The 27897-nt window shown below is 37.6% G+C and overlaps 1 protein-coding gene across 1 annotated transcript in view; it reads right to left on the minus strand.

The window, feature by feature from the left end:
* Nucleotides 1-417: 417 nt before the first annotated feature.
* Nucleotides 418-27897, minus strand: part of PAN3 (poly(A) specific ribonuclease subunit PAN3) — a gene marked incomplete at its 5' end in the record, with an annotated part of 117980 nt that continues 90500 nt past the window's right edge. The window contains 10 exons of the mRNA XM_007471440.1: nt 418-558; nt 4162-4300; nt 10029-10093; nt 10835-10964; nt 13483-13622; nt 18161-18251; nt 19345-19510; nt 22625-22726; nt 22814-22930; nt 23504-23665. Of these exons, the coding sequence (XP_007471502.1) occupies nt 418-558; nt 4162-4300; nt 10029-10093; nt 10835-10964; nt 13483-13622; nt 18161-18251; nt 19345-19510; nt 22625-22726; nt 22814-22930; nt 23504-23665 (1253 nt within the window). The remainder of the gene's footprint in view (nt 559-4161; nt 4301-10028; nt 10094-10834; nt 10965-13482; nt 13623-18160; nt 18252-19344; nt 19511-22624; nt 22727-22813; nt 22931-23503; nt 23666-27897) is intronic.

The following is a 27897-nucleotide window of genomic DNA, read 5'->3' on the forward strand; positions in this document are numbered from 1 at the left end:
CAAAAATGCTGCCCAGCATTGTTTCCCAAAAACCTCCTTGCAAATCGTTTCCCTTAATAAGTATACAATGTGGCAAAAGTTCAAAGATCAGAAAAAAGTCTTTAAAAAATTAAAATTAGTGCATATACAAGTGGAAAAAACAAAAGCTGGAACATCATTCCCCTAACGGTGCTCCTTAATCTAAAATAAACTCTTCACAGGTGTGGCCCACCGGCAGCCACAGCTCAAGGATAAGTGAAACATTCTTCCTTTCAAGTAACAGCGCACCTGACCCAAGTGCAAGCAGCTCTGCTCATCTTCTGCTTGTTTCCCAAACGTGAAATGAGATGATGAGAACAGTTCAGCTGTAGTGCAATTTGCTATTGGTTAATAAGCTCCTCGGCCATATCCCGCCTGTTTTTTTTTTTTAAGCAAATACTACAACTGACCATTTGCAGCTGCAATCAGTTCTTGAAAAGTATTTTCAAAGCATCGCTTTAAGTCACTGTAAGTCACCACAAGTACACTCTTCTCATCTCTGGAAATGAGGCTTATTTTTTCTGGCACACCAGCATCTAACTGAAACAGACAGAAACACAACATATGAAGTTCAAGCCTATTTAAGGACAACATTTGCAACAGTGATATACGAAATATTTTTTTAAATGTTGTCACATTCCCCTCTAGATATTCATAAATATTTTACATCACTAATCACTATGCACACACTTTTCAACTCAGATGCGTTTTTAAAAAACATGGTCCTAGGGGCTTCCCTGGTGGCACAGTGGATGAGAATCCGCCTGCCAGTGCAGGGGACACGGGTTCGAGCCCTGGTCCGGGAAGATCCCACGTGCCACGGAGCAACTAAGTCTGTGCACCACAACTACTGAGCCTGCACGCCTAGAGCCCGCGAGCCACAACTACCAAAGCCCGTGCGCCTGGAGCCCGTGCTCCGCAACAAGAGAAGCCCCCGCTCGACACAGAACATTGCCCTAGGGACTTCCCTGGTGGTCCAGTGGTTAAGACTCTGCACTCCCACTGCAGGGGGCGTGGGTTCGACCCCACGCTGGGTGGGGTATTAAGATCCCACAGGCAGCGCAGCGTGGCCAAAAAATAAATAAAACACATGCGAAAGTCATTTTTTAAAAAATTAAAGAAACAATGCCCTATGTTGCTGCCTATCTTATTTTAAAACTTTATTATTATTTTTATTGGAGTATAGTTGCTTTACAATGTTGTGTTAGTTTCTGCTGTACAACAAAGTAAATCAGCTTTATGTATACATATATCCCCATATCCCCTCCCTCCCACCCTCCCACCCCCAATCCCACCCCTCTAGGTCGTCTCAGAGCGCCGAGCTGAGCTCCCTGTGCTATACAGCAGGCTCTCACTAGCTATCTATTTTACGCATGGTAGTGTGAATATGTCAATCCTCATCTCCCAATTCATCTATCTGTCACGTTTAACATTTGTGTATATTATATTCCATCCAGTTGATACTCCATAATTCAATTATTCCCCCAATATCTTCCAATTCCTTGGTATCGTGAACTGCAGTGCAATGAACATATCTGGCTAATTTTTTTCTTCTCTAGAATTACTTCTCTAGGAGAAACACTTAAAAGTATAAATACTGAATCAACAAGTACGGGTAATTTTAGAGCTTAATACATACAGCCAAATTGCTTCCCAAAGGACACAGAACACCACGGATTTATGAGTTGTACCAGTTTACCAGTAACTCCATATCAAGTGAGTGCCTTGCTATTTTAATTTACATTTTTTATTAATGTTACTCAATGTTTTCATACATTTACTTTTGTTATTTCCACCTGTGTGAATGCCGGTATATAATCTTTATCAAATCCTTATCTATCAGGATTTGGCAATAATATTTTAATGAGGTCTTTATAAAACGTAAGTATGAATCCTGAGTCCATCTAATAACTTTTCGTTAGGATTTTCACTTTACTTTTGTTAGTTTTCAATGTACATATTTCCTTCTTTTTTCAATAATTCACTAAAATACGTTTAAAACTAATTCTGAAGGCACAACCTTTCAAACCATTTTACCATCTAATTTCTGTCATCATTTCCACCAAAATAATCTTATGTAAAAATTTAATTTCTTTTTCTTTTTGCGGTATGCGGGCCTCTCACCGCTGCGGCCTCTCCCGTTGCAGAGCACAGGCTCCGGACGTGCAGGCCCAGCGGCCATGGCTCACGGGCCCAGCCGCTCCGCGGCACGTGGGATCTTCCCGGACCGGGGCACGAAGCCGCGTCCCCTGCATCGGCAGGCGGACTCCAAACCATTGCACGCCACCAGGGAAGCCCCAAAATTTAATTTTTATATCATAAACATGGCCATCCGTCCCTTTTAATTTATTACATGCTTTCCAAACTTAAAAAATTGTCACATATTCAGATTTGGGATAAATTTTATTTACTCCTATTTTATGAAATGAAACAGAACTGTCTTAAAATTGTCAGTTATCCTAATATTCATTAAATAATCTTCATTTAAGATGTCTGTCCATGGCTTATTTCCACAGGATCCACCTGTCAGTGATTATTCTAGTTCTGCATATTTTTAATTACGGGTGCTTTGATACTATGGATACTGTTTTCTAAAATCTGGTAGAATTATTCTCCACTCGTTGCTCTTATGAAAAATGTTTTCCCCTTAAGGGAAAAGGGCAAATGAATATACAAATTGTACCAGGTTAGCTCAATGATAACATACAGTCTTGTTCTGTCTTAATGTAGGTTATTGACAATACTCTCTAAAGAGTTTTAAGGAGATTCAAACACGGCAAAGTAGTGCTTAAAAATAAAACACCACCGTGTTTTACCTGAAGGGTTAAGCACACTGTACACCAACAGCTCTAAATCATGTGCCATCGTAGGTATTTTCTCCTCTAGTCCTTGTAATTTAGGGACAGTTTAGACCAGGGGTCAGCAAATGTTTTCTATAAAGGGCCAGAGAGTAAGTGTTCTAAATTTCAGGGCCATATATCAACACAAGCCTCTGTCTCATATTCTTCTTAGTTGTTTTTGTTTTTACAATCCTTTAAAAATGTAAAAACTATTCTTAGCTTGTAGGCTGTACAAAAACAGGCAAAAGGATTTGGCTCGCAGGCCAGTTTGCCAACCCCTGATTTAGATATAAACCTATACACAAAGGCTAGGATATACTTCTGGAGACCCATTCTCTCTGTAATTCCAAGTAATTCATGAGGAAAAGGCACTCCTCCCTCCCTCCATAAATCGCACCTCTCCTGGCCCTTTCAAAAACACAAAGCTCACCTCTCAAAATTATGATACATCTCTACGTGCTTACTTCATCTAATTACTTCTAATTCCCCATTTATCACAGCTGGGTCTAGTGATATGCCCAGTACTGCGTTTTCACTAGTATTAACACTTGATTAACACCCACAGCTGAGAGCACATGAACTAAGGACATGCAGGACTCACAATGACTGAGAAGAAAGGAATTCAACTTTTAAAAAATATTCAAACACAAAATACGGCTTTGTTTTGTTGTAACAAACTACACTTGGTAAATAAAAGAGAGTGGGGCGGGGGTGTGGGAGGCAGTCCTTTTGTGACATTTTATCACAGCATAAAGATCCACAACGAAGAATTCTGAAATTATTCATGTAGGCGTTAAAAAAAATCCTCCCTGGGGCTTCCCTGGTGGCGCAGTGGTTGAGGATCTGCCTGCTAATGCAGGGGACACGGGTTCGAGCCCTGGTCTGGGAGGATCCCACATGCCACGGAGCAACTAGGCCCGTGAGCCACAACTACTGAGCCTGCGCATCTGGAGCCCGTGCTCCGCAACAAGAGGCCGCGATAGTGAGAGGCCCGCGCACCGCGATGAAGAGTGGCCCCCGCTCGCCGCAACTGGAGAAAGCCCTCACACAGAAACGAAGACCCAACACAGCCAAAATAAATAAATAAAATAATAAACTCCTACCCCTAACATCTAAAAAAAAAAACCCTCCCATTCTACAAATTGTTATTAAGTAGATACACCTAATAATTATTAATAAAATGTCTTGTATACTATAGCAGACTACATCTTAATTTCTTAAGTCTCTGAGTATTTGTAGGAGATGCAGCTCTATAAATTGTAGATACCAGCACTGTGATCTTAAAAGTCCAGATACAAATTACCTTGTTAAGACAAGAAATGATATGACTGAGGTCAATCCAAGGAGCGCCCGCTTCTGTCACCTGATGAAAAAGATGATCCCTAAAGAGTTTCAACAGATAACGGTCTCCAGTCTCCGACCAGGTAGGATCCTTCTGAAACCTGGGGGAAGGTAATATTTTACCTCAATAACTCATGCTGTATACCACAGGGCTATATGTTTATACTTCAGACTCAAAACTAGTTTAATTTTATTGTTTTCTACAATAAATCAGAAAGTAGGGTTTGTGTGTAGTTTTTTTAAAATCAAATTTTATGTCCAGATTGCCCATAGATTTTTTAAAACTAATCTCACTGAACATGAAAGTATATGAATACCACTTGCCACTTCTCAAGGCAATCACCCCCCTTACACACTCCTATTTTATAATCACTTCCTTATTTAGGGCCCTACCATTAGATAAAATGGGGAAGAAAGCAAATGTCTTCAGATATCTTTAGAAATAGGTTGAAAGATTATCCTTTTCCTCCTCCACCCTTAGGTCATACGGTAGAGAGAGAGATGGTCAGACAGGTGTTCTGCTTTACTGGGAGCATAAAACAGGGAAGTGTTTATGAAGCAAAGAGGGAGTAGATTCTGGTTTCCTACCATCAAGTGATGATGTGAAAGTGAGCTGCTAAGAACTGGAAAACTGACCAGATGATCACTGTTAAGTTTTCAGTGACCCATGGAACTTACAGGCTAGTGGGGAAAACAGACATTCAAATAGTAATTGCTCATTTAGAGAATGCTATTAAAAAGAAGGGATATGGTATAGAACAGAAACGTGAATTCACCTGGGAAAGCAAGGAAGGCTTTCTAGGGAAGGAGTGGATGCTCTTCCCAAAGGAAGAGTGCCCCTTAGTCAGAGGTATCAGGATTTGCAAAGGACAGAGCAAGGAGCACTTAAGAAACTTCGGAAAGGTCAGTGTAGCTGGATGGGGTTGGGGGAGAAAAGAGAAGAGAAGAGAGGGAGCAGAACTGGAGGGGTACAGAGTAAGGACAAGGAGGGGTGGAAAGCCAGGCAAAGACAGCACTAGAGGCGAGGAGGACATTAAAAGGAAAGAAACACATCTGAAGCAAGGATAAAAAGGGAGAGGTCAGACCATGCAGGCTTAGATCACATTGAAAAATTAGATCTGCATTCTGAGAACAAGGAGGGGTAAGCCCACCACAGTCATGCATCTGGGTTCGTACAACAAACGGAAGGTGGAAGATTCTTTTCTGGAGAAGCTGACCTACTCACGGGAAATACGGACATTTGGAAGTCTGCCAACAACAAACAAAAACCATACGTAACAACATCACGCTGCTTTATCACACATTCTATTATATAATCCCTGCCTCCACAAGGAACTTCCCACTAGCTTTTAAGGATGTCATTTTTAATATGAATGAACAGCCAAGGATCAGAAATCCTTTGCAGAATAAAACAAAACAAAGCAAACTGTTATTTCCTATGAGATATTGCAGGGAACAGAATAAAAGTTAAATAAAAAAAAAAAAAAACCCACTCACTAAAAATCTATAATTGACAGTTTCAGAGAAAAGGAATTAAATGCTATAAGACAGAAACATTTAGAAAGCAGAAAGTTATTGAAAATTTAAAATATGATAGCAGAAATTCAAAAATTCAAAGGATTAGGACAAAACTCTTTAATTTTAGACAAAATTGAGATTATTGCCTAGAAGGTAAAACAAAAAGATACAATATAGAAAATAGAAGAGAATATTAGAAAATCAATTGCAAAGGCCTAACAGCTAAGCAATGGGAGTTCCAGAAAGAGAGAAGAAAAGTTTTCAAAGAAACAATAAGACAACTTCTGAGAACTAAAAGACATAAATTCCCAAGATTAAAATGCCCACCTGTTGATTCACCAGAATGAATCAAAAACCCTCACACACCACAGCACATCGTTGTGAATTTCTGCACATCAGTGATTTAAAAAAGAAAAAAAAAATCCTAAAAGCATGGGGAGTGGGGAAGGATTTGGAAAGAAAATGGCTTTGAGTCTGTCTGGAAGTTAAAAGACAATGGAGCGACGCTTCAAATTCTGAAAGAAAACTATCATTACTATTACTTAACTATGTACTAGAGGTACTAGCTAACACAATCACTCAAGAGAAATCGAAAGTATAGAAATTAGAAGGGAGGAAATATACTGTCATTACGTGAAGGCACAATTATATGCCTGGGAAACCCAAAAGAATTTACTGAAAAACTATCCAAACTTACTAAGGTACCAAGGTCCAAAATTTATAGAGATCAATCATTTTCACATACAATGATAACAAGGAGTCTAAGAAGACAGAATGGAGGAAAATTCCCATTTACAACAGCAACAAGAAAAAATACCTAAGAACAAACTTAGTGTGCTATAACTACATGAAGAAAACGTAACACTGAAGAACTAAAGCAGACATCAGCAATACGACGACATGTCATTATCTTGGTTAAGATAACTCCACATCTAAAAACACAAATGCTCCTTAAGTTTACTAATAAACTTAATAAATATACCATCAGGTTTAAAAAAATTTTAACTAAACAAGCTGATTCTAGAATTTATACAGATAATTTAAGTTTTAGGAAAACAACAGAAAACAATAAAATGGAGATAAGAAAGAGCTAACACTACTAGATTTTAAAATGTCAATCATCATGATAGTGTGAAAGAGGTGCTGCCTTAATAAACCAGTGGAAAAAGCTAGACTAGTCCATAAACAGCTTCTGGACCACTGGGTAGTTGTCTGGGGGTGGGGGGTGGGGTGGGGAGAGTTGGATTCGTACCTTACATCCTATATAAATTCTGAATATATAAAAAACTTTAACAGGAAAAAATTGAAACCTTAAGTATTCTAGAAGGAACTACAAGATTATCCCTTCACAATCTTAGAGTAGAAATGCCTTCTAACTTTCTTACTATGACTCAAAATCCAAAAGTACAAAAGAAGTTTGATCCATTAGACTACCATAAAAATCTCTACATGTGAAAAAATTAAGCAGAATCAAAAGAAAAATGACAAATTTCAAAGAAAATGATCACAAAGGGTAAATCTCTCTGGCTCCTGTACATCAAGATGACAGACAATCCAACTGAAAATAAAAATGGGCAAAGGATCTGGAGAGACAGAAAAGGAAATATAAATGAATCAAAAAGAGAGGCAACATGCTCATTATGAGTAAATACCAAAAACACCTGCACTGAGATTTAATTTCTCATCTATCAGGTTGTCAAAAATCGAATTTTTTTTTTTTTTTTTTTTTTTTTTTTTGCGGTACGCGGGCCTCTCACTGTTGTGGCCTCTCCAGTTGCGGAGCACAGGCTCCGGACGTGCAGGCTCAGCGGCCATGGCTCACGGGCCCAGCCGCTCCGCGGCATGTGGGATCTTCCCGGACCGGGGCACGAACCCGCGTCCCCTGCATCGGCAGGCGGACTCTCCACCACTGCGCCACCAGGGAAGCCCCAAAAATTGAAATTTTGAAAGAAGTGTTGTTGGTGAAAGACTCTCATGCACTGTGCCTGGTAAACCCATCTAAGGGCCATCATTACAGTCACAAATTACAACGGGTGCTGACCTAACGATCACAGTCGAACTCGTATTTGTGCACACACTAAATTAAGTATGTGTAAGTCAGTCCCTGCAGAATTGCTTATACTAGCAAAAGGCTGAAAACAACTCAAATGCCCATCAATAAGGAACTGGAGAAATAAATTACAGTGTATCTACAGGACAGACTATTACATGGCCATAAATTATGAGGAAGCACAGCACAGTGGTTAACAGCATGGACGCTGGGACCACCATTCTGTCTGGATTCGAATCCTGACTCATATGTGACCTTGGACAAGGTTTTTAACCTCTCTATGCCTCAACTTCTCTGTTAAAAGGGAATACTAACAGGACCCAGCACCACAGGGCTGTTAGGAGGATTAAGTTAGGTCATATTTGTTAACTATTGAGAACAGTGTTGAGCATACACTAAACACATCTGAAGAGGAAGATTTCCAAAATATATTGTTATGAGGAAAGAGCAACAAACAGAACACTGAACATGGTTTACAATTTGTAGATATTTAGAAGTGGGGGGAGAGGAGTGATAAGAATATACAGTTGTAACTCGGGAAATATGCACAAGAGACTAATAAAAGACTGGTGGGAGGAACTGGGGAGACTGGGGGTGTCAGGTATGAAAGAGAGATTTGTTATTTTTCACTGCAAACCCTTTTCTACTTTTTAAGAAATTGGTTCATATAAAATCTATTCAAAAGATTTAATTAATAAAAAGAATTTTCTGAGGACAATCTGGAATTATATGCCCAATCATACTATCAATAAAGTATGAAAGTAGAATAAAGATATTTTCAGACTTTCAAAGACTCAAAAAACTCACCTTTCTCAGGAAGCTACTGAAGGCTGTGCTTCATTAAATCAAAAGAATAAACCAAGGAAAAAAGCAAGAAACAGGGCAAGCAACACAAAGGGAGAGACGAGAACAGCACAGGGAAGCTCAGGTTCTAAAGTGAGAGTGTGAGCAGGCCTGAAGCCAAGGAGCCCAGAGAGAAACAAAGGGCGGAGGCTCCAGGTGCAATTTCTCTAAGGGGAGGGAAAAAAGGGAACTGACAGGTTACCTACTTTTGACCATATGGAAAGGTATTTTAGAACTCTGGCAGAGAGTCTGGAATGAACTGGTGGTAAATATTTTTTCACTAGTTTAATTTTCTATATAAGACAATAATTAACATCAGGAAAACAAAAATCTAAAAACAAAATACAAAAGAAAGGAAATACAGTCATGATTTACTATGCAAGGCAGCTACGAACAATATTTTACCTTGTTCTAACAATGCCAACACCGAATAAAGATTTATCTCAAAATTCATGGGTTAAGCGGTACAGTATGTGTGTACTTAGTTAAGGGAAGGGGGTGTGAGAGAGAAAGCCTCATCTTCCACAGGACAGAGTCATTAGCTGAGCTACAAATTGAAGAAAAATTTAAACACTGAAGGAAAAATCAAGGAACAGCACTCGAAGAGCATTATATTTTTTAAAATAAAAGAGATAAATGCCAGAAAGAAGCGGCTAAAAGTCTTTTCTAAATGGTTCAACATATAGTCATGTTCTCTTCATTCAGAAAAGTCATCAGGGAAAGCGCTGAGTCTTTCAACTTTGAAGAAAGCTAAGGGGACTTAGACTTTGCGGTCAAGACATTCTCCCGAGCGATGATCTTTATCTGTCACCTATCTCTATTAAGAGGTAACAATCCTGAAATGTAACTTATACTACAGTCACAACAGCTGCACTACTGTTCTACCTGTCTTGGACAGGCATAACGCACAAACACCAAACTTGCTTCTTTCTTGAACATATGGTTAACTTACAAACAAGGCAGAACTAAACAACAAATAATGTAAGATGGTGATGCCATTCCAATGTCACTGATACGACAGCTATAAATAATGCACTTTAGCAGAAGAACGGCTAGAAACATCTGAAGTATCTAATCTGGCCAAGGTAACCTGAACTGAACAGGCTTCAGAAAGGAGACAGGGAAGAGGCAGTACTGACAGGCAGAAAATGCACCCTCGTACGCAAACCACAACAGAGATTTCTAACACAGTGTATTTTCTGTTCGCGCGTGTGTGTGTGAAATCCCTAAGGACAACCACAACGTATGCTTTGGTTAAAAAAACCACACCCTAATGGCTAACAATAGGCTTAAGGTCACTTTACATGAGAATTTTTCTTTTTCCAAATAAAACCAGTAAGAATAAGGTATACTCATTCTTGTTACGCAAAATAGTGCCCTTGATTGAAAACACATTGTAAAATACTGTAAATCCTTACTCCGGCCTCTCATTGATTGTTCCCAATTTTGCTAGAAGCCTAAACAGTCTTCCATTTTGAACCTCCTATAAAACATTTTAAAAAGAGAGAGAATATTAATGTTCCAGCTAACTGAACATAAAAGCAAAAGTTTACAAAACTGGTATCCTGTACCAATATTACCTTTAAACAATAAATCTTAATATCCCCACCTTCTGGTTATACTTTTGAATACAACATGTCCATTTCATTCAATAGTAATACTCAAGAAGATTATGCAGCTGTCCATGTTTTTCTTTCTTCTTTAAAAATTTTATTGGATAATTGATTTACAATGTTGTGATAGTTTCAGGTGCACAGCAAAGTGATTCAGTTATACATACACATATATTCACTCTTTTTCAGATTATTTTCTCATACAGGTTATCACAGAATATGGAGCAGGGTTCCCTGTGCTATACAGTAGGTCCCTGTTGGTTATCTACCTTATATATATATAGTAGTGTGTGTATGGTAATCACAAGCTTGTGATTTATTCCTTGCCCCCTACAGCTGTCCATTTTTAAGAATTATTAAAGTAATTCACGTTAAAAAGAAAAAATCAAGATTATGTCTCATGACTGTAGCAAAGCCGCAAACAAAAAGAACAAAACAAATGCCCAGAGGACCTAAGAAATCAAAATACGGAACACTAAGTTTGGACAAAAATATCTGCCAACAATCTTAGCCAGCTGTGTACTATATTCAGCACAGTAATTACTCTGTTTTATATCTATTGATACACACAGATGCAGGTGTGTGCACACTCCTTTAACTACACACTTTACCTTTGCAAGGTCTTCCTCTATGACATCATTTCTCATTTGAGCAGCATCCAATTGAGTATAAAATCGAGCACCAATCATGGGCATGATGTCATTTACACTTCGCATCCTGTTTTGGTCAGTCAACAAATATCTAACCAAAATAGAGAAGGATCACTTGAATGCCAACCACGCAATTCACAAAACAACACAACCCCCAAGCACACGGGCACTGCTGCCGCCAGCATGTTAGTGTGCACAACTTCGAAAAAAATTTTTTCATGCAAGTCGAGTTCATTTTTAAAGCTTAGTAATTATATTTCTTTTCTCTGGAAAACTTTAAGAGCCAATGGAAAAAACTGTAAAAATGTCTCTTTCTCTAAATGTTTTACTATTATGAAAATGAGAAAGGAAAGCTGGGTAGAGTTAGACTTACCATATTTCCATTCTCAAACCCTTCTTTACAACAGTGGGAGATGAAAAGATTGTTACAAATATTTTTGGAGGGGTGAAATGGGGGTGATTGTAGGTGGGGAAATTTTTCCATTGCTCTTCAAAAATAGTTTTTGAAACTAAAACTAGGTCTTCCATTTTGATAAGTTAAACAAGCCTCAGCTTTTTAGGAAGCTGTCTCCCGCTCTGTGACCTCATTTACCACCTGTCATGGTATATTTATTTCTGAGAAATCTTCATGCACTAACACACATCAGAAAAGACCAAATCAATTTCTTCTATCATTATAACTAAGGCAGAAAAATATTACACGTTTCAAAAGGCCACCTGTCAGAATACAATGATTATCAATCATCTGTTACTACTTATTCTGATAGGTAAGCCATGTCCTAACCATTCTCATCAAAGCAGCCTCCTAATCTTTCACTCTCTGCTTATAATTCGACCTTATTTTCTCCATAGAACTTATCACTATCTGCAAACATCTTACTTGTTTATATGTTTATTAAGTCTTCCCCATTATAATGGGTGGAAGCTCCAAAAGACGGGGAATTTTGTTCATCTTATTCACAAGTGTCTTCAGCATCTGACATATGGTAGGCATTCTTTTGTTGAATAAAGCAACAGTTATAAACTCATGTGGATCATCTATGTCTTAGCTATTCATCTGTAATTACTGACATATCTGTATCTAACTACGTATAGTATATGTATACTAACTATGTATAAGCTATGTGACTTTTGACAAGTTACTTTACATCTTCAAGCCTCAGTCTGACATCTCTAAAATGGAGCTAATAATGGTACCTAATTTATAGGGTTATTGGGAGAATTAGGTGAATTAATTCGTATCAATCAGTTCAAAAGTGCATGATACACAGTTTACTACTCTGTATATTTTAGTTATTGGTTAGTATGAAAGTATGACCTTTTTGTTTATTCATTTTTTATTAAGGAACATTCCGTAACATTTGTAGAAGGAAAGAGAATTATATGATGAATCCTCATGTACCCATTACCCAGTTTCAATCATTATTAACTTACAGCCAATTTATTATATTTATATCCTTTACTCTCACTTTTTTAAGAAAGGAAAATTATAACTTGAGATTATTTAAGACATCCTAGGTATTGTAAGCTACAGCTAGAAATCACTGCTGTGATAATATATGAAACAAATATTTTTATTTAAAAGAGAAATCAACTTATTTGATTATTAAAAGGAACCAGGTAACCACTGGCTTCCAGTGCTCTGTCACCAGCAGGACACTTATGCCAGTGTAACAAAGCACAGGTGGGCAGCCCCATCCTCCATCCCTCAATTTCATACCACAGGGCTAGTCCAAAAAGAAACTGGATCATCCAGGGTTACACAGAAAGATCAGAAGGAACAGCTGGAAGCTAAAAGAGACTGAAAAGGATCAATAAGCTCTAATTGCTTCTAGAACATCATAGAAACAAATTTCAAAAGAGACTTCCTAGCATCTGTTCTCTTGAATAACTTATAATAAGGGTTCTGGTTGTCCATCCCCTGGAATCCCCGATGTTAGACCCATCTTAGACTTTGTGACTGCAGTCCACAGTGGGCTTCTCTTAAGCCAAAATCATTTCAGACCTATGCTCAAGGATTCCCTGGAGTATGAAGACACAGGAGGAGAAAGAAGCATAGGGGCCCTTACACATGTGCCTTCTGGAACAGGTGTCTGGGCCACACAGCACATGACCGGGCTGCAGGTGAGGTTATTTATGACAGCTTTTACAAAGACACTGATCTCTCTGGAGAGCAGCACTAATAGGACTTTCTGAGATGATGCGTATGTTCCACGTCCACGCTGTCCAGTATATTAGCCAGAAGCTACATGCGGCTTCCGAGCTCTTGAAATGTGGCTGGTGCAACTGAGGAACTGAATTTTAAATTTTATTTAATTTTAATTCACTTAAACTTAAAAGGTCATATGTAGCTCATAGATACCAATGCAGCTTTAGAGGGTCTAGCCTTTCACCAAATGTTTACAACATCAATAACTAATTTAAACACACTGGTTTATGAATTTACTCCAAGAAATACATACTTAGCAATAAAAACAAAGAAATTAAAAGTTGTTTAATTATGTTTTGCCTGATTTTAAATAGTGGAAACTAAAATAAACAGAATCACTGTTAAAAGGCCCTCATGAAAAATCTGTCTTATCTCATATGATCATTATATTAAAACTTACAAAATCAGATTCTTCAGATCAGAGGAGTAGTTGATTGTCACCAGTTCCATGGCTTTCTGTAAATTCTCTCGCTGAATTCCTGCCAAAGAGTTGCAAGCCAAAGCCAACACAACTTTTCCTAATGATATCAGATCTGCTTGCTGGTATTGAGCCATTAATGCCAATGGATTATTATTCTGACTGTTATCAAATGTTACATGAAAGAATAAATATAACTTTTAATTTTTCTTTTATAGGTACAAATTTAATACACTGACACTACTGCCTGCATGGAAAAAGCATCTTTACAAAGAAGCTGAAGAACTCAGCACAAGGTTCCCAGGTATTGGCGCTTATCAGTCACCTGGGAGCTTATTAGCAAGACCATTTCTGAGCTGCTCCACCCCAGATTCTCATTCAGGAGGTATGGGAACAGGCCCAACATTTTTAAAGCACCCAGGTAATTCTAATGAAGGTAGTTCTGGGGAATACTTTAAGAAACATTACCTGAAGCAATTCACATGCCAACTGCAGAACTGCTGCTTTTAATTTTTTTTCTAAATTTTTATATTTAAATAGAGCTGATATCCTTACTATTACAAGAAATCTGAGGTTGGTCACCATATAGTTAGTTGCTTTACAGTGATCATTACAATTCACGATAGGCACTTTTCTCATTTTCCATGATGCACAAAATATAGTGAGAGTTCATTTGAAGAAAAGTAATTCCCTTATTCCAAACACAGCAGCAGCATTACCTGATTTCAGAGTAGGTTCCCTAGACACTGACAATGTTGCAAACCCCCATGACATTCCATCTGCCGTTGTTTCCAAATAGACCGTTTTTATATGATAAAAGATCTTTGAGCTCTGTAACCACCTGATTTCCTACCCTTTTTTTTTTTTTTTTAAAGATTTCCCACTCTGAGGTTTTCCTTCAAAAAGAATTTTTTAAAAGACAGCTGGCTGAATTGAGGCAAGCTCTCTACCACCTATTAAAACGCCAGGAAACAGAACGGTCACCCCAGGTGGCCCTGCTTGGCAGGTGAACTATTAATGATCACATGCCTAGGAGACAATGGAGTAGTTCAGAGTTCAATGAAATCATTTGAAGTTATTTTTACAGAAAACTTACATAAATCTTCACAATCTGAGATCTCATCTGAATTATTGGATACATGTTTATTTATGGAATATTGGTTTAGTATAGGAGTTTTCAAACCTAGTTTTACATTAAAATTCACCTGAGAAGCTCAAAAAACAAACAAAAAAATCACCCAGTGGCTGGCTATCCCTTCATCCTCTTCTGGTGTTATTAGTCTGGGGCAAGATATACGTATTGGTATTTTTCAAACCTTCATAAGAGATTCAGATATGCAGCCAGGGTTGAGAACCACTGGTTTCGTGGAAGTTTATAAATGGTGTATTTGCAAAATCAGGTGAGTATTTCAAGGCAATCACTAATGAAACTTTAGGACTATACAGTTATCCTTAACAACATTCTACCCAAATAGTAAAGAATAAAAGGAAAACAAACTCCATTATTAAGATAACATTAAAAAGTTCCAATTTAAAATTTTATCCAAATTAGCACGTATGAATCTGACACTCTGAGCCTAAGATCCTATAATCAGCGGAAAAACTGATTAGACAAACAACTTTGAATCTATCAGGAAAAGAGATGCCAAGGATTCATGCCAGAGAAACTTTGAAACTTCATTAGTGGCAGAGTTAGGGGCCCAGGCTGGCAGGGGGGAAGGTGACAAGGGGAGGGGCGCGAATACTGTGGCGTTTCTGTTCTCCAGATGGCTCTGCCGTGACTGAATTCAGGAAGGGTTCCTCATGGTCATTCTCAAGATCAAGGAAAACATTCACAGTTATATTAATGAAATCCTAAAAATGCTGATCGAGAGAAATCAGTACATGTAAAAGCTAACTGTAAATCTCTACAAGTGTTTCAATCCAATGTCATCAGCAAAGTTAAGCTTGTTATTGTTTCTTAAGTATTTCAGCAGCATGTAACAACACACAGCTTCCCAACCCTTAAACAGTAACATCTTCAGTTTAGCTCCACCCTGAATTGATGCTGTAACTAAGCCTCCCACCTAGAACATTCTGTTATTCCCTATTATGAGACAGGAAAACCAAAGTGCAAGACAGCTCAAGCACTGTTATGAGTATGAAAAATAAGGCCATCTGATTCTGAGTGTAAACGCCACCTTTCTGAAGCTGACTGAAGGTGAGAATACCCACTTTTAGAAATAGAGTATACATGTCACATAATCCAGACTAAATGAGAACTGATCTTTATAAATAAAAGAGGTTAATGAAGTCCTGCTTAATTAAGAGAGTTTAACATCGTAAAAACTCAGTAACTCTCCTTTCCTTATTTCCCAACTAAATAATTTTCCATTTGTTATTTTGCTTCTCACCTCCATCTGGCTTTGCCCCCCATTTGTTGAATTCTGGAGGTTTTCCCCCCAACTCATTTTCAGTTTCTTCCTGATTCTTGACTTCTTGATTTTTCTCTGATTCTATCTATGGCTCTATTTATGTCCATTTTACTGAAAGTCAGTCTCTATTCACGTGTCTGAAACAGACTATGAAAAATAGACTACAAGAAACAATGCACTCCTTTCTCATGTACCCTCTTCTCTGTAAAATCACAATCCCCCGTTTGGGACTACCTTTAATTCTCTCCTTTACCTTACTATAAGCTATATGGAAAATCTACACATATATACCTACTCCAAAAAAAAAAAAAGGAAAGAAAAGAAAACCTGATACAACTTTTACCGCTGAAAAATAAAGGGAGGGTGACAACTGGTTGAAAGTAGCCTAAGTTTATGAATGAAGGCAGTTCCTAACTTACCAATCAGTTGCCCCAAATCCTTACTTTAAAGTGATTTGTTCTGAAACTCTGGGATTATTTTTTCTTATGAAGAGTTGTTTTTCAAGGTAACTAACTACACAACCCATAATATAACTCCAATAACGGACATTTGCAAATAAAAAATGGAAAACAACACTGATGTGATACTCACAGAAAAACAAAATCAAACTAACCTTATACGAGTAATTAAAAAGAAAAAGGAACTATTCAGAATAGAAAAGAATGAAGAGATACCGTGAGACTGCACATAAAAAACAAAACTGGAAACATGGGGTTTCCAAATACTTGCAATACAGGTTGATGGCACTGGTTCTAAATAATGTCTGATTTCTCTTTAAAAGTTTAATATTATTTTCCTGGATATATAAAGATCACTAGTATTTTAACAGTCAATAACCAGTCACTTTCAGGAGCACAAAGATTATGAAGAAAAATTTTCAGAGCCAATTAGTTAGGCACTAAGTATAAGACAGAAGATAAGCAGGAAAACAGCTAAGAAACAACCAACCTGGATAAGAAAGAGGGAGCAAATTCCCTTCTGCAGAAGAAAGCTGCTAGGGTGGGGGGCTGGTGGGGTGGGTAGCCAGGTTCTTCCATGGAGCTCCCACTAGATGGCGCTACCAACCAGAACAGCTTGGCTGCTGCTGGGGGTAGGTGGGCACCAGCAGAGGGGAAGAAGCTGGGAAAAGGCTGCATACAACTGAATGTGATGAGTGGCTCTAAGTCTGGGGACTGCACTGTCCACGGTCCAGTAGCAAAGGAAGAGGTTTATGCATGAATCAACTGTAATACTAAAAACTACCTGGCCTCCACTTCTTCTGGCCTTTCCTTTTGTTCTGAAATTTTGTCTCATAAAGTGAACTAAAATCTTTCAAAGATTTAAAGAAAAGAGAATGAAATGAGAAGGACAGTGGGAAGGTAAGGCATTCTCCTCGTTTCTCCATGTAAACAAGAGATTCTGTCTTACATCAAACCTCTGTAAGTTAATAAATGTTCAGAAACAATAAAGATTTCTTACATGAAAGAAACTAACATTGTCTTAAAATGACAACTGCATACCCTCCAAAAAATATGAATACAAACTGAATGATACGAAATATTTACTTTAAATAGCTACATTACTTGCACGGGGTAATCAAAGCAAAAGCAACTACACTTAACGCTCCTTGCAGAGGTTAGGTTCTTACTCTGCTACACATTGTGTTAATCAAGAAATAAAAACTAAATAGCTAAGAACAAAATGGGACCTAAGTCCACAATATTATGATGAAGTCAGACTATAACCAAATTCTAATAATGTACAAGAAGTGAGTGATAGGCTTTGGTTAAGCAAAAGAAAAAAATCATTTAGAAAACAGCAATACAAAAATTTTCCTTTGAAAATAAAAATTTTGGATTGATAGTGGGATTAACTATTCTAAAAGTAAAAATAACAGGTGTGATTTTAACACACTAAAAAGTGGAAAAAAAAGTAAAATGTCATTTAATATATTTCATTCAGCTGACTAATTAATGTTTTAATCTATGCTGAGGACAAATTTCCCTGTCAAATAAATGCATTTTCATTCAAACAGCTGGAGTCTCTGACACTGTCATTAATTCTGTATATTCCAACGTATAAGGGCTCTACACTAAACACAGCACAGTGATTAAGAAAATACACGTTCAAAGTTTGCACAGAGACCACCCCCAGCATAAACTGAAATCTAGACTTAAAACCCTGAAAAACTTTAAAATAAACAAAATTTATCTTAAAAAAAAATTCAAGCCTTAAGTTATTAAGTATCCATGTTAATTCTTACTCACCTGGTATTGAGCCATTAATGCCAATGGATTATTATTCTGACTGTTATCAAATGTTAAAACATCAAAAACGCCAACACAATTTACTCGCAACCTTTAAAGACCAGAAAATTTAAAGAAAATAATTAAAATTAGATTTTTAAAAAATTACATACTACTGGAAATTGAACATTTCTTATGATATTAGGAGGGATCTCAGAATGCTATCCAGTCTTACCTCCTGTCCTACCCCCCTATAACCTCTATCAATCACCATTTTAGAGATGACATCACAGACATCAAGTGATAGGCCTATGGTTATAAAAGTCAGGAATGGATAAACCCAGGACTATAACACATCTTTTGACTACCAGGCCAGCGGTCTTTTCACCAAACCGAGCTGCTTCTTTCTTAGTTATCCATGAAAAGAGAACTAGTTAGCTTCTTAACATGTACTAGGCACATTCAAAGCATTTTATATGTAGTAATTCATCTGATCCTCTCAATAATCTTATGAGGCAGGTACCTTACAAATATGGAAAATGGAGATAATAATAGTACCTGTCTCACAGACTGTTGAACACATAGATGTTAATTAAGTAACTAACAGAGCCAGGATATGAACCCAGGTAACCTGGTACTAGACCTTGAACTCTTTATGCGATGCTACCCGAGACAACTCTCAAAATTTCAGCAACTCAGATAAAACTCTAGTGAAGTCAAGGTCTGTGTTACTTAACCCTTTATCACTGGTTCTCAAAGCATGAAACCCAATCAACAGCAACAGCATCAGTCACCCAAGGCACTGGTTAGAACTGCAAATTCTAAGGCCCCACCCCAGACTTCCTGAATGAGAACACTGCGGGTGGAGCCCAACAGCCTATGCTAAGCCCTCCAGGATACTGGGACTCGTGACAAAATTTGAGAACCACAGTTGTACACAGAAAAGTTGTACTGATACTGTTTGATATCCCCCCAACCTTAACCATACATACCTCCCAAACCCTCACAGGATCTTGGTTAATAACCAGGCATCTTATTAAGAATTCAACATTTTAAAAAAACTTACAAATGAACTCAAAGTCACGGCAGTTCTTCTGGATGGAATATATGAAAAGGTAGAATTAAAACAAATCATCATGCTATGTTTACTAAGCTGTCATAGGTTAGATGCTCAATAAAGAAGCCAAAACTCAAAATGCTAGTACCTTGTTTTGCCAGTTATCAGAATCTTTGTTGGGTCCATAACTCGACATGCCAAACCTGCTGTATGAATGGTACGCAATGCAGAACTCAGTTGGACGATATATGCCCAAATAAGAGATTCTGGCAATAATCCAGCATGCTGTCTGGGCAATGGTCCATCGTGTTGACCTATAAAAGCAAATTAAAAATGGCATCTTCATTTAAATAATTAACTAAAAGACTAAAACATGCAAACCAAGAAGAATTTAAGAAACAAGCCCAAATTTTCTTATTTATGATATTATACCTTTATACTGTTAGCAGCAGAGCTCTCACTGAGCTTCTCTTTTCTGTGACCATTATAGTTATTGCACAGAAATTATTTAAAGTAAGAATTTATACTTAATTGTGAGCCCAATAAATGAGCTCAGATTAAAAACAGGAACTGCAGAGATTATTTTTCTTAAAGTGTGGCTAACCCTTGCCTATATTACCGTTCAGGTGTGTGGGAACTACACACCTGTGGCTTGAGGGAAATAAAAGTCTCTACCATCATTTATGTTGAGTGTTTTCTTATTCTCCTCATACTGCTCAGCCTCCCCTATTACAGCCAAGTCAGTTAGATGAAATGACATCCAATTCTCAGAAAACATAAATGTAAAACACTGAAGGTCACTTATGTGTAATGAAGAAACACAAAAATAATCTGGTCTACCATGAAAAGTAATCCTTTTGATTCTATCAACTCTTGTTAAGTGCTTCTTGATACTACTTTCTGGGTCACTGTTAATCAGCAGAAAAGAAGCCGTATAAATTTAATCTAGATTTTGTAATTATTTCAGGGAATATGACTTTATAAATCCAAGTGTTCACATGGTTGTAAACAAACCTTTTCTGAATCAGTTATAAAAGCAACACAGTTAAATGGTTAATTGTGGAGATAATAAATAGCAAATAAGGAAGAGCAAATACAAAATTCAAAAACTGCTATCCCTCAATTTAGACAGAACTAAAGATAATACCATCTGGAAAACAGTGATAGATGACTCAAAAAGTAGCTCTAGTGATAAATGTCAAGACAACATCAAAGACAACCACAAAGAGTTTAAATAAAACTATTTAATAAGTGTGGTAATAAGGAAAAGAAATATTTATAGCAAATATTTATAGCTACATATTCATAGCAAATATTTAGTGCATACTGTGTGCCAGATTCTGTCTAGTTACTTTACCCACATTATGTCATTTTAAACCTCTTATCACAGTCCCTATATGGTACGCTATTATTATTGCCACTTTCTTATTAGTATATTTATTACAATATGCGATTTTTTTAGTTTGTTTTAAATTAACAAATTAAATAGTATAAGAAAGCATTATACTTCCATTTATGTCTCTATAAGTTTATACTTTTTTCCTTCTTTTTTTAATATTCATATTGGGAAAACAGGATTGCCTTGTATTATATAAATTGTTGTAAATTAAAGTATATATGGTACATTTAGGGAAGTTACTACCATTCAAACAATACTAGAAAAAGAACTGATTCCTAGGAAAATGTAAACATAATATATCAAATAGTCAGACAACACCAAAAACAGAATTAAGATTAAAAAAAAAAAAAAAAAACTGGAAAGGAGTGCTATAAATCAGTGGTTCTCAACAGGGGTCCGTGTTGCCCCCTCAGGGACATTTGGAGGTACCTAGAGATATTTTTGGTGTCACAACTGGAGGAGGGGCTGCTCCTGGCATCTAGTGGATAGATGACGGGGATGCAGCTGAACACCCAGCGATGCCCAGAAGGGCCCCACACAAATAATTATCCAGCCCCAAATGTCAGCAGTGCCGAGGCTGAGAAACCCAGCTGTAAATTAAAGCCAACAGTCACTTCACAGGTGTTATTACTAAAATAAACTTGAACAACTACAGCTATATTCATCTGTAGGAAAAGTTATACCACATCCCCTTCAACAAAATTATGTATGTGCTACAGATGACATGGCAAAAGGAAACAAATGACCACACTATGTGGCCAGATTTTTAATGTGAAACAGCCACGTAACCACAGCTTTCTTCTTTCAACTGTCAGAAAGCACAGTTACAAGTAAACAGAATACATTTTTTATCCATAATGCCAGTTCTTAAAGGAGTCATGATCCAAAAGATACTGGAATGTGGACTCAAGTCTTCTCCCTCCTTACTTCCTCTCAGGATATATTCAGGAAAAGCTTTAACAAATTAAAAACCACTGCAAAGAATGTAATGTTTCTTTCCTGCCCCCATACAAGAAAATGATACATACATTTTTCCTTCCCCCAAAACATAAACTAATTAATAGACACCACAAAATGGATTTATTTTTACTCTGAAACAACTTACCCTTTAATAATCATTTGTTAGGATGTAATTAAAATATTTTGGTTCTTTGCAATATTTGAATTAAAAAACAATTCTTTAAGTAAATATTAGAAAGGGGCAAAAAAAGAAAATATTCCCTATTTAAGTAAAAGTTACCTGAAAATTTATTTTGAAGACTAGCTCCTTAAGGAACACAGAATCCCACCTTCAAGCAAAAGCATTTGTTTAGGGAAATAATTACATATTGATAAATGACACACAGTCACACTGGAGTATGCAAAACAAAACAAAACACAACAAAAAAACAAGACTGGAAAGAAATATACCAAGAGATGTGCTTTGGGTGGTGAAGTTACAGGGGTTACTTTTCAATTTACTGAATTTTCCAAACCATCTTTATTCAGAAAGCATTATATTATAATTATTATTATTTTTTTTTTTTTTGCCATATGCGGGCCTCTCCCTGTTGTGGCCTCTCCTGTTGCGGAGCACAGGCTCCGGATACGCAGGCTCAGCGGCCATGGCTCACGGGCCCAGCCACTCCGCGGCATGTGGGACCCTCCCGGACCGGGGCACGAATCCATGTCCCCTGCATCGGCAGGCGGACTCTCAACCACTGCGCCACCAGGGAAGCCCCAGAAAGCATTATCTTTTTTAAAGAAAATAAATCGTTTACCGTATTCTCAGCTACTTAAAGTTTCAGGTATTTACATGAGTCTTTCATAACCCACCTTCATCTCAGTCTATACATGTACATAACATTGTTATTTCCTAACTTGTTACATATTGACTCCATTTCTTTAAGGTATTTCTTTTTTAAATGTAATAGGGTCTTTACGCTGAATGATTACAGGGCTAAATTTACATGTGTTTTAAAATACAAAACTACTATTCCACAGAGCAAAGGCATCTGTCAAACACAGCTTGCTTGAATCTTTTTCTTACCCCACTTTCTCTTTGTGAAATAGGCATCCGCATTAGGGTCATTGAAGTGTCTGCTCATCATAGTCTCTCCTCCAGCGTGGAAATCATATGCAAACACAAGAGCTTAAAATAAAACACAAACGCTCATTACTGCAATCTGGCTTCAAATAATGAAGCCCACTAGCAAAAAGACGATTACAAGTCACTCACAAGGCTCTGCAAAAGCTTTAGTGGTAAACACTTCACGCAAGGTCACGATATTTGAGTGCTGGATTTTCTTCCACATGTCCACCAATACCATGCACTTTGTGTTAACAAGACGAAAACCTGAAAAAGAAAAAATTTTCTGCTAACCTGTAAATGACATCTCCCCCTTATTTCATCAGAAATGTGCAGAGGGCTTCCCTGGTGGCGCAGTGGTTAAGAATCCACCTGCCAGTGCAGGGGACATGGGTTCGAGCCCTGGTCCGGGAAGATCCCACATGCCACGGAGCAACCAAGGCCGTATGCCACAACTACTGAGCCTGAGCTCTAGAGCCCGCAAGCCACAACTACTGAAGCCCGCGCCTAGAGCCCGTGCTCCGCAACAAGAGAAGCCACCGCAATGAGAAGACCACACACCGCAACAAAGAGTAGCCCCCGCTCGCCACGACCAGGGAAAGCCTGCACGCAGCAACAAAGACCCAACGCAGCCAAAAATAAATAAATTAAATAATTAAATAAAAAAAAGAAACGTGCAGAAAAAGCCATGTTATACATCACTTATGAAATACTAATTTCCAAATGAAATAATATATGTATTATCCTTTAAATTCATGTTAAATAAACTCATTTAGGAATCTCTGAATAATCTTAGCCTCACTAATATGCTACTAAAAGAGGATAATTGATCTTCCTTACCATGTATCCTCCGAAGGCAATAAGGCAGATCATCTTTGCTATTTACAGCTTTGTAGCAGGACGTAATGTATCCAAAATTACTTGATTTCTGTATCCGGTTGGGTGGTGGCAGTGGTTCTAGAGGGAACAGGCTATGGTAGCTGTCAACTTCTGTAGGGACTGCTAGAGTAATTCATAAGAAGATGACTTTAACTTGCAGACATTCACAAATCTCTCAGATCTCAAAGTAATGAAGAAGAAACCAACTCTATAAACCAGATATCAAACACACTGTATTCTAGAACGGTGTCAACATTTATAACAATTCTATAGGACACACTCGTCTCACTATCAATAAAAATAGGCATTGCAAAACAACAAAAGAACAACTAGATTTCACGCACTCAAAAATATCTGTCCTTGGGATTTCCCTGGTGGCGCTGTGGATAAAACTGTGCTCCCAGTGCAGGGGCCCCAGGTTCCATCCCTGGTCAGGGAACTAAATCCCACATGCATGCCGCGGCTAAGAGTTTCCATGCCACAACTAAGGAGCCCTGGAGCCATAACTAAGGAGCCCTGAAGCTGCAACTAGGACCTGGCTCAACCAAATAAATTAAATAAATAAATATTAAAAAAAAAATATATATATATATATATATATCTGTCTTTTATAATAGCACACCACTCTTGTTTCTCAGCTGTTAGAAACAATTCGCATTATCACTTTGAGATATTAACCATTTCTGATTCTGATGTAAAATAAAAATCAAGACAGTTTTTGCCTTTAAACATCTTCTTTTGTAAAAACATATTTAGACAATGGTGTTAAGTATATGAAATTCTTTTTTAAAGAAATTGAAAACAAATAACAATAAACTGGAGTGTATATGTAATATGTCTGTGTATGTATACCGATTTATATGTACAAATATAGCAATCTGTATCAAACTCTCAAACCATTCAGTGGAATAGCACAGTTTGAATACCCAGCAAAACACAAAAGAAAAAAACTAAAACAGCTTTACCACTATGCCTGCCATGTTCCCCTGTATTTCCTATTAAGAAATACAAGTGAAACGGCATTAAGAAATTCCAGCAGACAGGTCCAAAATGACCCCTCTGCCTTTACCAAATATTTACACTCATTATCTCTTAGTTCTTGAAGCAATTCTATGAGATAGGATTCCCTATTTCATAAACAAGGAAAGTGAAAATCACACATCTAGAGAGGTAGTTGAGATGCGAACCCAGGATTCTGATTCTGTAGTCTTGTGCTCTTAACCCCTACATCGAATTTTGGCCATAGTGAAAAACAAACATCAATTCATTGTTAACTTTCAAACCAAGGTCAAGGCATGTTCTACGGAAGAAGGGCGGTATAAGGGAAGTATACACACAAGTGAATATAGCTGTAGCTTTTGCTCATTTACTATTTTTTATTTGGACAATCAGTTCAATTTCCACAAAGAAACAAATGATGAATAAATGTTGTTTCCTAGTTTTTTGATAAGGAGCACTTAATAAGGGAATTTCAAATTAGTAAAAATATATTGAGTATCCACTATGTATCAGTGAACACATATTAATGAAATACGGGTTCTTAGCAAGAGGCTTAGAGAAAAAGGATTGAGATTTACATAAAACAATACAGTACCGAGCAAAATAGCTTTTAAAAAAGTACAATTCAGGGGTTCCCTGGTGGCGCAGTGGTTGAGAGTCCACCTGCGGATGCAGGGGACACGGGTTCGTGCCCAAGTCCGGGAAGATCCCACATGCGGCGGAGCGGCTGGACCCGTGAGCCATGGCCGCTGAGCCTGGGCGTCTGGAGCCTGTGCTCCGCAATGGGAGAGGCCACAACTTTGAGAGGCCCGCGTACCAAAAAAAAAAAAAAAAAGTATAATTCACCATGGCACTGGTTCTTAAACTCTAGCACCCTTCAGAATTACCTAGAGACTTGTTAAAACACAGTTTGCTGGGTCCCATGCCCAGAGTTTTGAGTCAGTAAGTAGGTCTAAACCAGGGCCCAAGGATTTGCAATTCTAACAAGTTCCCAGGTGATAATGAAAAGTTGCTGTTGGGTCAAGTGCTTTGAGAATCACTACACATGGAAATACAAAGCCATGGAAAGGAAAGCCAGTTCCAAGGATATTAGTAAAGATCTTACAGAAGATTTGGCATGTTTACTACAAAACTATGGATGAAACTGCTTCCAGTGAGCTAAAACAAATGGAAAGAGCGGTGAGACAGCTAACAGACCAACAACAAGGACCTGAAATTTACTACACCAAACACCGGTACTCAGAGCACCAGTGTGACAGAGACTGAGTGAGGGCCACAATAAGCTAAAAATCTTACGCTCTGAACTCCCTTCTCCCTCTGTCTACTTTTAAGCAAGTCATGAATTCTACACACTGAAGGAAAAAAATTGTGCTTCAGTGGAAAACAGTGCACTGTCTAAAGGATAACCCTCTGGTGTCTGATTCTGTGGAAGATATTTTACACCCCTGTTAAGCTGTAAATAACTGTTAAATACTGCACTGCAAAATAATTCTTGTCTATAGGCAATTCTGTCTGGTGAAGGCTCGACGGACTTCCCTCCTCCCCTGTGGAAAAGACAGTTTGCACATTTGTTTCAATATTCCTGATCTATGATGTGTCTTGTAATATAGGATTGGCTCCCTCACAACTTAAATAAAATCTTTAGTACCTTCTCCTTTTTGTATCTGTACATCCTGATTTTAACCTTTTTTCGGAAAATCATCTTTTAACCCTACATTTCCCGGGCTACTCTGAAATAATCGTTATGTGGCCTAATATTAACCTTGAAAACCAAATGTTTCCCTTAATAGACAGGAATATTCATTTGTTGTTCTGCTGTTCTTTGTTTCTAGTTCAGTTTAACAAATGCACAAAATTACGTACCAATAAAGGGAACAGGGGTGTCTCCATCACTGTTTGGCATCAAAAATCAAAGTAAAGAAAACCAACTTGGAAGATCCCAGACAAATGCACTCCTTAGTTTAGCCAATTTTTAGTCTGGGGCTCAGTTCAACCAAATAATATTAAAAATAATGATAAAGAAAATTTTAGTTTCTTTCCTCTATTCAACCCAACGTCCCCTCAAAGAACACAGAGAATGATAGACGGGATCTAAGATACTGAATGTCTGAGGTTCACCATGGTAAACCTATGGCAGAGTTTCTCAAGCTCAACATTAGTGACATATTGGACCAGACAATCCTTTGTTGTCGGGGACTGTCCTGTGCACTGTAGGGTATTTAGCAGCATCCATGGCCTCAACCCACTAGTAGCCAGTAGCACCCCGCTGCCAACTGTGACAATCAAAAATGTTCCAGACGTTGCCAAATGACCCATGAGGGGTAAAATCATTCCTGGCTGAGAACCACTGACCTACAGGAAATAAATTATGATTTGAGTTGAGAAGTACTAATTTGATGGAAGTACGAAGAATGGCAAGGAAAAGCGAAAGGAAAAAGTCAGTAAGACCAACATTAATAAATGAGTCAAAATGAGTCAAAGGTTAATAGTAAACATGAGACATGAAAAAGATCAGAGTGAGAGCAGCGACAGAAAAAACCACTTATTAAACCTTGTTTGAACACGGGCACACAGAACTGGATTAACCACAATCTTTAGCTTGTGACACTCCAATCACTAGTTCATGTCTATGCATGGCCTGCTTTTATTCAGTTAATTATTCTTAATAATACGGTAAGCATCTGCAAACTTGGCACACAAAACGGAGGCTCAGACCTTGACTTGAATGGTCATCTAAATACATGGTTCTCTACCAACCTCTGCCTTCCTTCTCTCTTCCTTCCCTTTTTATATAGTTTCATTATACCTATATGTATTCCTCAAAAGTTTATTATGTATATGTATATACACATATACACATGCATTTATTGATAATGTAAATACATATATAAATTTCAACTTTATAAAAAGGTATCATGCTCTATGTAGTCTCTCACAGCTCACTTTTAAACTTAATATTACATTACTGAGATTCTTCCATATTACTGCTTTCTTTATGAAGTGTACTTTCTTCATTTAAACTGCTGTATAATATTCCATTGTCTGACAGTATTGGTTAAGTCACCCACTGTCCTTCAAGATGAGCGTTTGGACAGATCAATGTTTCTGCTATTGTAAGCAGTGATATTATGGATACTTCATACATTTTCTAGTTAAAAATATATAGTTTACCTATATCTAGGAGCAGAATTGCTAGATCACAGGGTACACAGATATTCAACTTCAGGAATTTTCCGAAGTGATAACACATTCACCAATTTATACAACCAACAGCAATGTACTGGAGAACCTGTGGATCCATATCCTAATACTGCACATGGTCAGACTTTCCAGTGATATCTTATTTGTCTTTCCCT

The sequence above is a fragment of the Lipotes vexillifer genome, unplaced genomic scaffold (genome assembly GCF_000442215.2).
Source record: "Lipotes vexillifer unplaced genomic scaffold, Lipotes_vexillifer_v1.1 scaffold543, whole genome shotgun sequence".
Taxonomy (NCBI): Eukaryota; Metazoa; Chordata; class Mammalia; order Artiodactyla; family Lipotidae; genus Lipotes; species Lipotes vexillifer.